This window comes from Pseudorca crassidens, chromosome 3 (genome assembly GCF_039906515.1).
Source record: "Pseudorca crassidens isolate mPseCra1 chromosome 3, mPseCra1.hap1, whole genome shotgun sequence".
NCBI classification, from domain to species: domain Eukaryota; kingdom Metazoa; phylum Chordata; class Mammalia; order Artiodactyla; family Delphinidae; genus Pseudorca; species Pseudorca crassidens.
In genome coordinates, this window is record NC_090298.1 from 122,625,921 (window position 1) to 122,642,239 (window position 16,319).

Here is a 16,319-nt window from a genome sequence, read left to right on the forward strand (position 1 = left end):
CTGCAGCGCACAGGCTCCGGACGCACAGGCTCAGCGGCCCAGCCGCTCCACGGCATGTGGGATCTTCCCGAACCGGGGCACAAACCCATGACCCCTGCATCAGCAGGCGGACTCTCAACCACTGTGCCACCAGGGAAGCCCGAGCACAGAGGATTTTTAAGGCAGTGAAAATCCTGTGTATTATAATGATGGACACATGTTATTATACATTCGTCCAAATCCACAGAATGTACACCACCAAGAGTGAACCCTAAGGTAAACTACGGACTTTGGGTGATTATGATGTGTCAATGTAGGTTCATCTTCAGTAAAAAAAAAAAAAAAAAGTACCACTCTGGTGAGTGATACTAATAATGGGGGAGGCTATGCAGGTGTTGAAGCAGGGGGTATATGGGAAATCTCTGTACCTTCCTCTCGATTTTTATTATGAACCTAAAACTGCTCTAAAAAAATAAGTCTTAAAGATTCTATGGGGGGCTTCCCTGGTGGCACAGTGGTTGAGAGTCTGCCTGCCGATGCAGGGGACACGGGTTCGTGCCCCGGTCTGGGAAGATCCCACCTGCCACGGAGCGGCTAGGTCCGTGAGCCATGGCTGCTGAGCCTGCGTGTCCGGAGCCTGTGCTCTGCTACGGGAGAGGCCACAACAGTGAGAGGCCCGCGTACCGCAAAAAAAAAAAAAAAAAAAGATTCTATGGGGACTTCCCTGGCGGTCCAGTGGTTAAGACTCCACGCTTACACTGCAGCGGGGCGTGGGTTCTATCCTTGGTCAGGGAACTAAGATCCCACATGCCACACAGCACAGCCAAAAAAAAAAAAAGATTCTATAAATTTTACATCGATATTTAAAATTCAAATCATAGAAAAACATATAAATATCAAGAAACAGGTTAAAGGTAGCATTTCAAAGATACACGCATAGCTTTTTAGCCTAATCCAATAATTAGTTCAGTGGTACCTAACCAATGAGATGATGAAGAGGAAATAGGAACATGAAACACAGATACTCACTTGCTTTTTCTTCAAGTCTCTGAAGGCAGCAAAATCATCGGGGGAGTCAGAAGGAACACTTGTGACCACACCAGTACCTTATAAAAGAAACTGTAGAATTAACTAATATAACCAGAATGTGTTTCGCAAAGAATTTCTAGAAAGAAATAAACTCTTTACCTTTATCCTCCTTGATGGTGAGCATTGGGAGAACATAGATCACCTTATAGGATGTTAAAGGTGCAGAAAGTGATGCACCAAGAATATCCTATGTAAGAAAAAGATCAGCATAAAACAGAAGTAACTTATTCTAATCATTAAAATTTAAAACAATGTTAACATTTTAAGCCCTGAGAAGCTAATAATCAACAACACTCATTCTTTTATACCTACTAGACTAAAAATAATTGAAAATAATTATAATACCCAAATCTTGCAAGGTTGTGAGGAAATTAGTACACTTATACATTGCTTGAGGAAAACAATATAGGAATCCAACTTGGACCCAGCAATCCAATCCTAGGAATTTACCTCACAGGAAAAAGAATTATTTTTTCTTTGAGAATCTCCCCAATGCTGTGTTAACTACATTAGCAAAACCTGGAAACAACTAAAACTTTAAATGATAAAAAAATCACTTAATAAAATATGAAACATCAACAAGATAGAATACTGTATCTCTATTTTAAATGATAATTAGGAAGACAAACTGAATTAAAAAGATGTATCTTAAAAGAAAAAATCAGAAGGTCAGATAATACTGGACCCATATTCTCATATATCAACAAACAGCTTGCGGGGCTTCCCCAGCAGTCCAGTGGTTAAGACTCCACACTTCCAATGCAGGGAGCTCAGGTTCAATCCCTGGTCAGGGAACTAAGATCCCACATGCCGCTCGGCACAGCCAAAAAAAAAAACAAAACAAAACACAACAAAACAAAACACACAAACAGCTTGCAGCTGCTTGTTTACCTAAGGAATGCACTTTTCAATTCCATATAGTTCCCACCCTTCCACTTTATTAATATACATAAGCTGCTTATGGAATTTATAGTCATATAGGATAAAGGCTAAATATAATAATAGCCTTAAAGGTTGAAAGCTATTTTTAAATATATACCACCCATTTTCCTCATTCCAGAATCTGTTCAAATTAACATGGAAAAAAGTTGCATTTAAGAACAGGAAAAAAACACACCAAAAATATACACATTTATGACTTAACACATTTGACTGTAACGTATACCTCAATTAAAAGGTTTTTTTAAATGTTTTCTCAAGCTTCATTTTTGACATTTTCCTCTAAATTCATGCACTAAAATAAAGTCTGTTACCCAACTTACCTCTCCCATTAACTCTTTAACAACAGGCACCACTCCATTGTCCTTGGTAAAGCCCTGGTATGACATATTCCTTGCGGCTCTTTGGGTGCAGATGAATATACCTCCATTCACTGTCTCAAATCCAATGTACTTCATATGAGGGCAAACCCAACAGTTTGTCTGTCCAAACATGGTCTCAGGCCTGAGAGTAGCAGCTACCAAGAAGATATTTTTCCCTTTCAAGCCACTAGGAAGAAAAAATATACATTTATGCAAAAAACATTATGGATTCCATCACAACTATCTGATATTTCAAAAAGATGAAGCAGGGCTTCCCTGGTGGCGCAGTGGTTGAGAGTCCGCCTGCCGATGCAGGGGACACGGGTTCGTGCCCCGGTCCAGGAAGATCCCACATGCCGCGGAGAAGCTGGGCCCGTGAGCCATGGCCACTGAGCCTGCACATCCGGAGCCTGTGCTCCACAACGGGAGAGGCCACAGCAGTTAAGAGGCCCGCATACGGCAAAAAAAAAAAAAAAAAAAAAGATGAAGCAACAATTCTTCTACCTATTAAGGTAGGTAGCAAACCTACCTTAATTTGGATGGGTATGGCTCAAGCACTTTCAACTTGATTAAAGTATATTCCTGAGGTCCAACACCCTAAACAAAATAAAACAAAAATTCAAGGGAGAAAGAAAGGCTTGGACTACACCTACTAATCTATGTGAGAGATCTGATTCAAATTTCTAAAATGGGTTCCTGCATTGTTAGAATAATTCTTTCTCCCAATGAAGAGACTGCCAGTGGTGTGCTGACCACATGGAAGCCTAATGTGTAAAAATGACTTGAAGACCACCATCCCACCCCACACCAGACCAAAACCAATCAAGGAGGCCCAGACTGTACTAAGTAAGATTTGCTAAGAGCTCCCTTGAGAGGGAAGAACAGCGGGAAAAAAAAATGAAGTGACTTGGATTAATCAGCCAAAATAGTATTTGCCAAAATGGGAGTTAGAAGATACAACCAACATCAATCCTACAGAGCAGTCATCACAGACATACACTGGACCAGGGGTCAGATGATGTGCATTCAAAACCTAGCTTGGGCCCTCACTTGTGGCTTGACCCAAGGAGTCACAATCACTCTGAGCCTTCATTTCCTCATCTGTAAAATAACTGTGCTGTGACTCATACAGGACTGTCCTGAGGAAAACCTAAGATAATGATAGGAAAATGCTGTGAAAAACTATGATGTACTATTGAAATTTAGGATACTGCTACCACTGACTATATTAAAACTTAGCATAGTAAACTGGGCCTCTGAAGGCCCTCAAATCTTTCAAAATTTTGATTAACACTCATTTCTGTCAAATAAGTTACATCATAATTGAAGGCTGATTTTGAAAGGTAGTTGCTAGACTACAAATGTGTTCAAAGGTGGTAACAAAGAATGACACACTCATAGGGACTGCAAAGTTCAGATCCTGGCATTGCTGTTGATTTACTGTGCCAAGGCTTTAGGCAAATGACTTACCCTTACTTCATTCAAGTATTACAAGGAATAATGTCACGAATGTGTCCTACAGGAATGTAGAATGAACTGATGTCATGCATGGCTGGAAGTACTTTGGAAATAAGTAAGTAGGCATGTGACCAAAGCAAGTATAAATGGAATCTGCGTACAACAGTTAACCACATATCTCATTACCTTTCCTCATGCTCTCCTTTTAGAGCAGTGCACTCTCCAAGCAGTTCTTCTCAAACATTAGCAGGCATATGAATCACACTGAGAACACGTTAAGACAGGTTCCTAGGCCCCACCCCCAGAGCTTCTGATTCAGCAATTTGGGAGTGAGGTTCAAGAATCTGCTTTTCTAGGATTTCCCAGGCAGTCCAGTGGTTAGGACTCTGCGCTTTGTCTACCAAGTTGCCTGGGTTCGATCCCTGGTCAGGGAATCCCACAAGCCAGGCACAGCAGCCAAAGAAACAAAACAAAAACAAAAAACAGACGAACAAACAAAAATGTGCTTTTCTAACACAAGCTGATGCAGCTGAACCTAGTGCTACTCTTGGAGTAGCAAGGTCCTTGACAAGATACAGGTACCTATGATGACATTCTGCCTCTGGCTTAACAGCCACCAGAGTATCATGACTATACACCTCAGCACTGAAATAAAGTGATTTTTAGATTTCTAATCTATTTCTTAAACTCTATGCCCACATTAAGAATTATTACAATAGGGACTTCCCTGGTGGCACAGTGGTTAAGAATCCGCCAGCCAATGAAGGGGACACGGGTTCAAGCCCTGCTCCGGGAAGATCCCACTAGCCGCAGAGCAACTAAGCCCATGTGCCACAACTATTGAACCCGCGTGTCAAACTACTGAAGCCTGAGCGCCTAGAGCTCACACACCTAGAGCCCATGCTCCACAACAAAGAGAAGCCATCGCAATGAGAAGCCTGAACACCACAACAAAGAGTAGCATCCACTTGCCGCAATTAGAGAAAAGCCCACATGCAGCAACAAATACCCAACACAGCCAAAAATAATCAAACAAGTAAATTTATTTAAAAAAAGAATTATTACAATAGCTACTCTATGGCACAAATAATTACCTCTCCAGTTTGTCTGTCATGATCCATACAAGGCTGTCCATCTTTTGGAGAATAAATGGTATACCTAAAAAATAAGTAAGTGACAAATATTATTTTAACGTACAAGTTTTATCCTAACATATTTGCCAGTGTTGCACCTAACCATCACAATATTTCTTCTAACTAAAACTTCTAAATGAGCAAATGTCTACATCATTTTTATGCTTTTATGGCGACTTCTACTGCCAACATAGTTATTTAATGAAAGCTTTCTGCCTTCAACAAAGGTAATACCACTGAAAAATATTCACTGATCTTGGCTTTATGGTATGAAACAGAAGACTGTAAAATATAAATTTGCCTTTAAAATGAAAATAGCATAAGGCAGACAGCAGAAGAAGAACTACAATCCTGCAGCCTGTGGAACGAAAACCACATTCACAGAAAGACAGACAAGATGAAAAGGCAGAGGGCTATGTACCAGATGAAGGAACAAGATAAAACCCCAGAAAAACAACTAAATGAAGTGGAGATAGGCAACCTTCCAGAAAGAGAATTCAGAAAAATGACAGTGAAGATGATCCAGGACCTCGGAAAAGAATGGAGGCAAAGATCAAGACGATGCAAGAAATGTTTAAAAAAGACCAAGAAGAATTAAAGAACAAACAAACAGAGATGAACAATACAATAAATGAAATGAAAACTACACTAGAAGGAATCAATAGCAGAATAACTGAGGCAGAACGGATAAGTGACCTGGAAGACAGAATGGTGGAATTCACTATTGCGGAACAGAATAAAGAAAAAAGAATGAAAAGAAATGAAGACAGTCTAAGAGACCCTGAGATAACATTAAACGCAACAACATTCGCATTATAGGGGTCCCAGAAGCAGAAGAGAGAGAGAAAATACTCTGAGAAAATACTGGAAGAGATTACAGTCAAAAACTTCCCTAACATGGGTAAGGAAAGAGCCACCCAAGTCCAGGAAGCGCAGAAAGTCCCATACAGGATAAACCCAAGAAGAAACACACCGAGACACACAGTAATCAAACTGGCAAAAATTAAAGACAAAGAAAAATGATTGAAAGCAGCAAGAGAAAAACAACAAATAACATACAAGGGAACTCCCATAAGGTTAACAACTGATTTCTCAGCAGAAACTCTACAAGCCAGAAGGGAGTAGCATGATATACTTAAAGTGATGAAAGGGAAGAACCTACAACCAAGATTACTCTCCCCTGCAAGGATCTCATTCAGATTCGATGGAGAAATCAAAAGCTTTACAGACAAGCAAAAGCTAAGAGAATTCAGCACCACAAAACCAGCTCTACAACAACGCTAAAGGAACTTCACTAAGTGGGAAACACAAGAGAAGAAAAGGACCAACAAAAACAAACCCAAAACAATTAAGAAAATGGTCATAGGAACATACATATCGATAATTACCTTAAACGTGAATGGATTAAATGCTCCAACCAAAAGACACAGGCATAGAGGGAACCTACCTCAACATAATAAAGGCCATATACGAAAAACCCACAGCCAACATCATTCTCAATGGTGAAAAACTGAAAGCATTTTCTCTAAGATCAGGAACGAGACAAGGATGTCCACTCTCACCACTATTATTCAACATAGTTTTGGAAGTTCTAGCCACGGCAATCAGAGAAGAAAAAAAAATAAAAGGAATACAAATTGGAAAAGAAGAAGTAAAACTGTCATTGTTTGCAGATGACATGATACTACACATAGAGAATCCTAAAGATGCCACCAGAAAACTACTAGAGCTAATCAATGAATTTGGTAAAGTTGCAGGATACAATATTAATACACAGAAATCTCTTGCATTCCTATACACTAATGATGAAAAATCTGAAAGAGAAATTAAGGAAACGCTCCCAATTACCATTGCAACAAAAAGAATACAATACCTAGGAATAAACCTACCTACAGAGACAAAAGACCTGTATGCAGAAAACTATAAGATACTGATGAAAGAAATTAAAGAGGATACCAACTGATGGAGAGATAGACCATGTTCTTGGATTGGATGAATCAATACTGTGAAAATGACTATACTACCCAAAGCAATCTACAGATTCAATGCAATTCCTATTAAATTACCAATGGCATTTTTTACAGAACTAGAACAAAAAACCTTAAAATTTGTATGGAGACACAAAAGACCCCGAGTAGCCAAAGCAGTCTTGAGGGAAATAAACGGAGCTGGAGGAATCAGACCCCCTGACTTCAGACTATACTACAAAGCTACAGTAATGAAGACAATATGGTACTGGCACAAAAACAGAAACACAGATCAATGGAACAAGATAGAAAGCCCAGAGATAAACCCACGCACCTATGGTCAACTAATCTCTGACAAAGGAGGCAAGGATATACAATGGGGAAAAGACAGTCTCTTCAATAAGTGATACTGGGAAAACTGGACAGTTACATGTAAAAGAATGAAATTAGAACACTCCTTAACACCATACACAAAAATAAACTCAAAATGGATTCGAGACCTAAATGTAAGACTGGACACTATAAAACTCTTAGAGGAAAACGTAGGCAGAACACTCTTTGACATAAAGCACAGCAAGATCTTTTTTGATCCACCTCCTAGAGTAATGGAAATAAAAACAAAAATAAACATATAGGACCTAATGAAACTTCAAAGCTTTTGCACAGCAAAGGAAACCATAAACAAGATGAAAAGACAACCCTCAGAATGGGAGAAAATATTTGCAAACGAATCAATGGACAAAGGATTAATCTCCAAAATATATAAATAGCTCATGCAGCTCAATATTAAAGAAACAAACAACCCAATCCAAAAGTGGGTAGAAGACCTAAATAGACATTTCTCCAAAGAAGACATACAGATGGCCAAGAAGCACATGAAAAGCTGCTCAACATCACTAATTATTAGAAAAATGCAAATCAAAACTACAATGAGGTATCACCTCACACCAGTTAGAATGGGCATCATCAGAAAATCTACAAACAACAAATGCTGGAGAGGATGTGGAGAAAAGAGAACCCTCTTGCACTGCTGGTGGGAATGTAAATTGATACAGCCACTATGGAGAACAGTAATGGAGCTTCCTTAAAAAACTAAAAATAGAACTAGCATATGATCCAGCAATCCCACTACTGGGCATATACCCAAAGAAAACCATAAATTCAAAGAGACACATGCACCCCAATGTTCATTGCAGCACTATTTACAATAGCCAGGTCATGGTAGCAACCTAAATGCCCATCGACAGGCGAATGGATAAAGAAGATGTGTTACATATATACAATGGAATATTACTCAGCCATAAAAAGGAATGAAATTGGTTCATTTGTTGAGACGTGGATGGATCTAGAGACTGTCATACAGAGTGAAGTTAAGTCAGAAAGAAAAACAAATATCGTATATTAACGCATGTATGTGAAACCTAGAAAAATGGTACAGATGAACCAGTTTGCAGGGCAGAAGTTGAGACAGAGATATAGAGAACAAATGTATGGACACCAAGGGGGGAAAGCCGCTATGTGGGTGGGTATGGTGGTGTGCTGAATTGGGTGATTGGGATTGACATGTATATACTGATGTGTATAAAATGGATGACTACTAAGAACCTGCTGTATAAAAAAATTAATAAAATAAAATTCAAAAACTAAAAAAAAATTGCAAATTGCTTTTAATTAATCCATATAATCAAGGAAGAACTTTATAGAAGATTTTATAGAGCAAAAAGATAAACTAAAACACAAATAAATTTATTTTTCTACTTGGCTAGAATACTTAAGAGAATCTTTAGTGAGAACATAAGAGAGAATCTTTAGTGAGACCCCTATTCTCCCTGGTTCTATTTGTCACAAACACTAAGCAGCTCAGAGAAACTGAGACACCAGCCAAACAAAAAGGAATTCAAAGGAAACAAGAGAACAAAAAGAGAAATTATAAAAAGAGAAAAGATAATGGAAAAAAGTAAGCTCTGGGGCATACTGAATTATAATGCAGGAATTACATGATTTTTACTTTATTATACCGAAGGACAACAAACTCACCGCTTCCCAAATTTAATTTTGCTTCTTTCTCTTAATGTTAAAAACTGCCACCTGACAAACGAGTCATAGTAAGGATTAACATCAGTGGTGATGAAGGAACGACGCCAGTCTACCTACAGAAGGAGAAAGGAAAAGGTAATTTTTGAGAAATTTATATGGTCTCTATGAACAGGAATTCCCATGAATCAATTATTTACTCTTCTACTCCTTATTTTCCAACTTAGAATTATATCAAAAATATCAAAGGAAACCAAAAAATTTCAAGTTCCACCTATTAAATATATAATACGTCATAATTATGTTAATTTGTGCTTAATATGTAAGTTTTTAAACACACACATTTACCTATTAAACATACAGGAATTATAAGAAATTAAGAAGGAGCATTTACATAACACCTTTATGTATCCCTAAATATTCAAGCTACACTTGGGCTTCGTCTTATCTTTTTTTTTTTTTTTTTAATTTTATTGAAGTATAGTTGATTTACAATGTTGTGGGCTTCTTCATATTCTTTGAATAGAATGCCTTTCTACTAATTGTTAATATATGTATATACATTCCAAAACAACAAATATTGAAGTACTTCATTGCTTACATTGAGGCCCATGTGGTTCTAATCTGACAATAACAGTACTGAGTCATTACTGGAATATACTATTCTAAATTAAGAGGTAGTCCAAATCTCATTCAATCACACAAATATAATGTATTTTTCATATATCCTTAAACTCTGGGGGTGATGGGCATACCTTCAAACCCATTCTCTTCAGATCCTGAACAGCCAGTGGTGGGAAATAGTCAAGCCAATATTCTGCTTCAGAAAATTTGACTATCTCTTCATCAGACAGACCAAGGGATTTCATAATGTCCCACTGGTATTTAGAAGATCCAGCTTTAGCAGCAGCTTTACTCTGAAAATAACAGCAAAACCAAACTCCATCAAAGAATAACTAACAACTGGCTAACAAATTCCAGGACCACAGTAATTTTAAGCGAATAATCCTATTTGGTAGTTTTTTAAAATCTAAAACAATACTGTTGACATGTCAGAATAGTGCAGGATCTGGATGTACTGTTCTGTTTGCCAAACCATATAGTCTGATACCTGGATTCTGACACCAAAGATAACTATCAATACAGAGGTGGAACCATAAAAAGTTATCATCACAAAGATAAGATCTTAGCACCAAACCTTCTCTATTTCCTTTTTTCAAATACCATATGCATCTTTTTTAGTTATGAATAAGCTGCTAACAAGAGTTTCCTCCTTTTCCAATATTTACCAATATCAAAAAGGTAACCACATGCCAGGGACTGGAGGTAGGCAAAAAGGCTGAATTATAAAAAGGTAGGACAAGGAATCTGGGGGCTGAGGAAACTGTTCTGTATAGTACTGTGGTGGTAGAAACATGACTCCATGCACTTGTCAAACCAACACAACAATACACTGTGAAGAGTGAGAGAGAGATGGAGGAAAGGAGGGAGGGAGGGAAGGAGGGAGGGAGGGAGGGAGGAAGAGAGGAAAGGAAAGGAAAGGAAAGGAAAGGAAAGGAAAGGAAAGGAAAGGAAAGGAAGGAAAGGAAGGAAGGAAGAGTTTACATTAATTAAAAAAAAAACTCATTTAAAAAATATAAAGAAATTTTTTTAAATGTATAAAGAAATAAATACAGACACGTACATATAAGTGGGTTAGTAGACATACATATATTTCCTTGCTCTTTCTACTGAGAGGACCTAGAAACAATGAGCATAACTAGCACTCGGAACTTAGTTTCTAAATACTATATTTCAATAAAAGGAAAGAGGACTCCTTGGAAAAGCGGTTGACTCTGGGGCTAAAACAGGGAAAATACAAAATGAGCCTGGAGCATCTTGTGGCACCTGAATGTATAGAAGTGCTCAAAAAAAAAAAGAAAAGAAAAGAGAAAGAAAGAAATAGAAAAAAGAAAAAAAGATAGGGGCATGTCAAATGGACACAGGAGCCCACCTAAAAGATTCCCCCAATGGCCATTGCTAGAACAATTTGAGCAATAACAATAACTCAAAAAAACCCAATAGGATTAGATTATAACCCAAAGAATAAATAAATATGCATGATTCCACACTGATATAAAAAAGAAATTAACAGATAAGTAAATGAGGGAGAAAGAACAACTTTTCCTTTCAGAAGAATTCCAGATAATAAATGTAGAAGGAATGAGGGAAACTGAAAATCACCATTAGAACAAAATATGCAGCAATAACCGCTGCAGGGAAGATCCAATGATGAATGCTAAAATTAGTGAGCAAATATATAAAAAGAAACAAGATATTGGGACTTCCCTGGTGATCCAGTGGGTAAGACTCCGCACTCCCAGCACAGGGGGCCCGGGTTCGATCCCTGGTCAGGGAACTAGATCCTGCATGCATGCCACAGCTAAGAGTTTGCGTGTCACAACTAAGAGTCCACATGCCACAACTAAGAAGCCCGCATGCCACAACTAAGAAGTCCACATACCACACACAACTAAAAGATCCTGCATGCCACAATGAAGATCCCGAGTGCCACAACTAACACCCAATGCAGCCAAAATAAATAAAAGTCTTTAAAATATAAAGTATACAATGCAATGGTTTAAAAACAAAAAAAGAAACAAGGTATTATTTCCATAGCCTCAAAGTATCTCTCTCAAAACAAACATGAATTACAAAGGAAAAAATAAAATCTTCACAGGAGAAAGACCTAACAGATACCACCCAAACCAAATAATCAAGGTTAACAGCACCAGTAATAAGATATATCAATATCTTATACTCCCTGATATGATGCACTGAAGACACATCACCTCTCAATCTACTCATGAGAAAGCATTCGACAAACCCAAAATGAGGGACATTCTATAAGTTATCTGACCAGTACTCTTCAAAAGTGCCAAGATCATGGAAGACAGAAGAAAAGACATGAGAAGGAAATGCAAAATGGGATTTTGGACTGGATCTTGGAACAGAATAAGGATATTAAGGAAAAACTGTTAAATCCAAATGAAGTATGTAGTTTCTTAAACAGTACTGTTCAATGTTGGTTTCTTAGTTTTGAGAACTGTACCATGGTTATATAAGATGTAACTGGGTTAAGATTCTAAGGGAACCCTGTACAATCCTGTAATTCTTCTGTAAGTCTAAAATTATGTCAAAATAAAGTAAAAAGGGGAAAAAAAGGTAATCAAAAAGTGAGAAAGATAATTCTGCTTTATTACTTTTTAAAAATTACTGAGTATTTTTTATGTGTCAGGTACTATGCTAGTACTGGGAATGTACATATAAATCAGACAAATATAAATATAAAACTTCAACCAAAATAAGTATGATCAAACCACCAAACCTTTTTTCCTTTAGCTTTATCCTTAATTATTATATCTTCTGTTTTAATACTGATTTCTTCTTCTTCCTCTTCCTCATCTGGAAAATCAGGGGGGCAACCATAAAGCTCTATTTCTCTTTTCAATTTATCAGCACATGCCTACAAAAAAACACAACATTAGAGATGGTAAAGTTAAAAATTCAAGGTGGAAACAATTTGAGTTCTGTTGTTGTTTCTATGGCCAACTAAAACTGACTCTGGGGCTTCCCTGGTGGTGCAGTGGTTAAGAATCCACCTGCCAGTGCAAGGGACACGGGTTTGAGCCCTGGTCCGGAAAGATCCCACATGCCGCGGAGCAACTAAGCCCGTGCGCCACAACTACAGAGCCTGCACTCTAGAGCCCTCATGTCACAACTACTAAAGCCCGCGTGCCCACAACTACTGAAGCCCACGTGCCTAGAGCCCATGCTCCATAACAAGAAAAGTCACTGCAATGAGAAGCCTGTGCACCGCAATGAAGAGCAGCCCCCGCTAGCCACAACTAGAGAAAGCTCGCACACAGCAATGAAGACCCAACACAGCCAAAAATAAATAAAAAAATAAATTTATTTATTTAAAAGAAAAACCTGACTCTGAAATTTAGGTAGATAGGACAGACATTAAGTTAGAATACAAACACTGAAAGATGAAGGGATTTATCCAAGGTTATAAAGCTAGTAAGCTGCAGAATTACAACATGAATCTGCATTTTCAACCCCAGCTCTTTTCAGCTGTACCATAAGTCCACTGTCACAAACAAAGATGACACCAAGTAGACAGTGTTAAAGTTATGAGAAAAATACAAATATAGAATTGTGAATTTCAAAAACGGGAGGGGAGGGCTTCCCTGGTGGTTCAGTGGTTGGGAGTCCGCCTGCCGATGCAGGGGACGCAGGTTTGTGCCCTGGTCCAGGAAGATCCCACATGCCGCGGAGCGGCTAGGCCCGTGAGCCATGGCCGCTGAGCCTGCGCGTCCGGAGCCTGTGCTCCGCAACGGGAGAGACCACAACAGTGAGAGGCCCGTGTACCAAAAAAAAAAAAAAAAAAAAAAGGGAGGGGACACTTCTATGAAGAATTTCAGCTAACAAGAATGAGACAACTAGAAAGTCATCATTTTACAACCACAAATTCAATAACTGAAAGACAAAGATAATGAAAGGATGCTAAAACCACTGAGTTACTGGGTAACCAAATATTCAGAGGCTCTTAAGGTATCATCCCACAGATTAGTTTTTAATTAGAAAAGAGAAAAGTTACCTTTAGAATGAGGAAATCTGGCAGTTATTAACTTAATATCACTAAAATGACACAAGTTGCCATTATATGACTTTTGATGTGATACAGTGGGAAGTTCCAACCTCATCAATGTAGTACTGGTGATAACCAAATGCAAAGTGTGATCCACAAAATAAAAAGGAAAAAACCACCAGAAAGGATACATCAATGCTCAATTTCGTGGAGTGGATAATGGGACTATGACAATGTAGAAGAATGCCCTTGTTCTCAACAGATACAAGCTGAAGTGTTTAGGGGTGACACGTCATGATGTCTGCCAACTTACTTTCAATGAATTCATACAAAAAGGGAGAAGAAAGTGTGCATGTATTGTATGTTGAGAGACAGAACTAGAGCAACTGTGGCAAATGTTAATACTTGGTAACTGTAAGTGAAGGGTACATGGGTGCTCACTGCATTATCATTTTACCTTTCCTATAGGTTGGACATTTTTCAAAATAAAGGACTGGAGAATAAAAAGAAATGAGATATATTTCCCAAGTCCCAAGGATTTAGGGAATCCTTTCAACTGTAGTTTTCTTGCCCATCGTTTATTGAAAATTATTTTTATTATGAATTTATGACAAATTTAAGACACTTGCAAAAATGACCAAAATATGATAGAATTGTTTATTATTTTATGCCAACAGCCTATATATGCCATGAATGCACAAAACACTGCCCATTTTACTTGTTAGTAGTTATCATCTAATTCTAAAACAGAAATATGAATACATAAGGAACCAAAAGATATCAGCATTACTTAGAAATCACTTAGACCTTAATGTGTGCCCTTAAAGCACTTCTCCAAATGTTTTCTAAAAATTAATTTTCATGATAATAAATTCAGTTCACTTCAAAAAACACTCTAACGTAATACAGAAGTACATATTGGAAAATCCTATTTCAAGCTCTTGAATTGGAGGTTTAACTTAAGCTTAATTTGCTCTAAGCTAAAAAGAGTACAAAGCAATCCCAAAAGCAATCTTACCTTAACAGGCATTCCAGTACAGTGTAAACCAAAGGGAAATAGACAAGTTTTTCCTTTCAATCTCTGGTACCCTACTGCAAACTATAGAAAAAAAATTCAATTTAAACTACAAATTTAAATGCTAGACAAATACAAAATTCTGACTTTTCACAAAGATCATGAGTTTTCCTCTTCACATCTTCCTTTAGAATACCAGTTAGATTTTATAGTCATTGCAAAGTTATCCTTTTTTTTCTGTCTTTTCACCAACCTAGAAATTACTTATGAACATGTATACATACCTAGACCCCTGCACACACACACATACAGCATGTGAAAACAGAAAAATTAAATTACTTTAACATAAAAACCATGCTTAAAATTAAGGAATTCTAAGTTCCCTTACAGGAAATAAATTCTATAGATGCTATTTTCTTAAAAATAGTATTTATTAAAGACCCTCCCATCCCATTATATTAAACATAGAGGAAGCTTTACCTCACATTTGGATAAAGAAAATGTATGTCCCAAGTGAAGGCGCCCATTCATATATGGATATGGGAAGGTTACAAAGTACTTGTCCTTGCTGCAAAACAATCATGTAAAAAAGAAAGTACAAAAAAGAAAATGTTAAATTCCTTTTACAATTAAGGGTGGGGTCATGGGGACACTTACTATAAATAACTTGTTTAAATTTTAGTTATTTAACAGACATTGAAAATTAAATTTATAAATCCAGAAATTAAAAGCTCTCTAAAATTGAAACTTGTTTTTGATTTAGAAAAACTAAGATATTTATAGGTGGCTATTAAAGAACTAAATATCCTTGTAGCAAATATTGGAGGTTTAACTTAAGCTAAAATACTGAGTTAAAAATGATATACTAAAAAAAAAAATTAATAGGGAGACTGAATTAATTTACTGTTTTACTGATTAAATGAGATATGCTTTCATTAGATATATATAAAGCAATTCAAAGCCTCTCAGGTAAAATAAAACATCCTCAAAATTACATGATATGTGGTAAATTCCCTTAAAAAGCACCTTTTTAAAGCTGCTTAATGTATTATGTTATACTCCTTTTTTCTATGAATCAAGTGTATCTAACAGACATATGTAAGTTATAAAGCACACCTGCACTTCATAAGTGACCACCTGTAAACACACCATCCAACTTATGAACTCACTGAAGCTACCCGTGTGCTACTCCCCACCCTCCCACCAGACAGAACCATTATCTTGAAATTTACTTTTGTCATTCCTTTGTTTTTGAATAGTTTGCACATAAGTCTATGCCTTTAAACAATACATCATTTAGTTTCACTCGTGAGCTTTTTTCGTTCAGTGTTATAAATTACCTTAGATTTGACCAAAGTTCTAGAATCAAACAGAAACTTCAAATTATAGTTTAAAGTATAACACCAGAGACTTTGTAGTAGAGCAAATTCTTTTCCTCTCTTAAAAAAAAAAAAAATTCCATTAGAGTGTAGCTTAGTAGCAAGGATAGACTTTGGAATCAGAAAGTCCTGATAAGAAGTCCAAGCCCTGTCAATTCCTAGCCATGCAATCGTAAGCTGGTTACTTAACCTCTCTGTGTCTCAGTATACTCATCAATAAAACAAAAATTAAAATATTGGTAACCTTAAAGCGTTACTAAGAACATTAAATGAGAATATGCATGTTAAAAAATGGCCTATTTCCTATTGCCTTGGCATACTGAACAATACC

General features: G+C 37.2%; 1 protein-coding gene across 1 annotated transcript in view; it reads right to left on the bottom strand.

Moving 5' to 3' along the window:
• LARS1 (leucyl-tRNA synthetase 1) overlaps positions 1 to 16,319 on the bottom strand; it is a 64,843-nt gene that overhangs the window by 40,984 nt on the left and 7,540 nt on the right. The window contains exons 3-12 of the mRNA XM_067732141.1: positions 15,090 to 15,177; positions 14,613 to 14,693; positions 12,329 to 12,466; positions 9,717 to 9,878; positions 8,965 to 9,077; positions 4,922 to 4,985; positions 2,899 to 2,966; positions 2,331 to 2,556; positions 1,168 to 1,255; positions 1,009 to 1,085 (exon numbers count right to left, since the gene is read on the bottom strand). Of these exons, the coding sequence (XP_067588242.1) occupies positions 1,009 to 1,085; positions 1,168 to 1,255; positions 2,331 to 2,556; positions 2,899 to 2,966; positions 4,922 to 4,985; positions 8,965 to 9,077; positions 9,717 to 9,878; positions 12,329 to 12,466; positions 14,613 to 14,693; positions 15,090 to 15,177 (1,105 nt within the window). The remainder of the gene's footprint in view (positions 1 to 1,008; positions 1,086 to 1,167; positions 1,256 to 2,330; positions 2,557 to 2,898; positions 2,967 to 4,921; positions 4,986 to 8,964; positions 9,078 to 9,716; positions 9,879 to 12,328; positions 12,467 to 14,612; positions 14,694 to 15,089; positions 15,178 to 16,319) is intronic.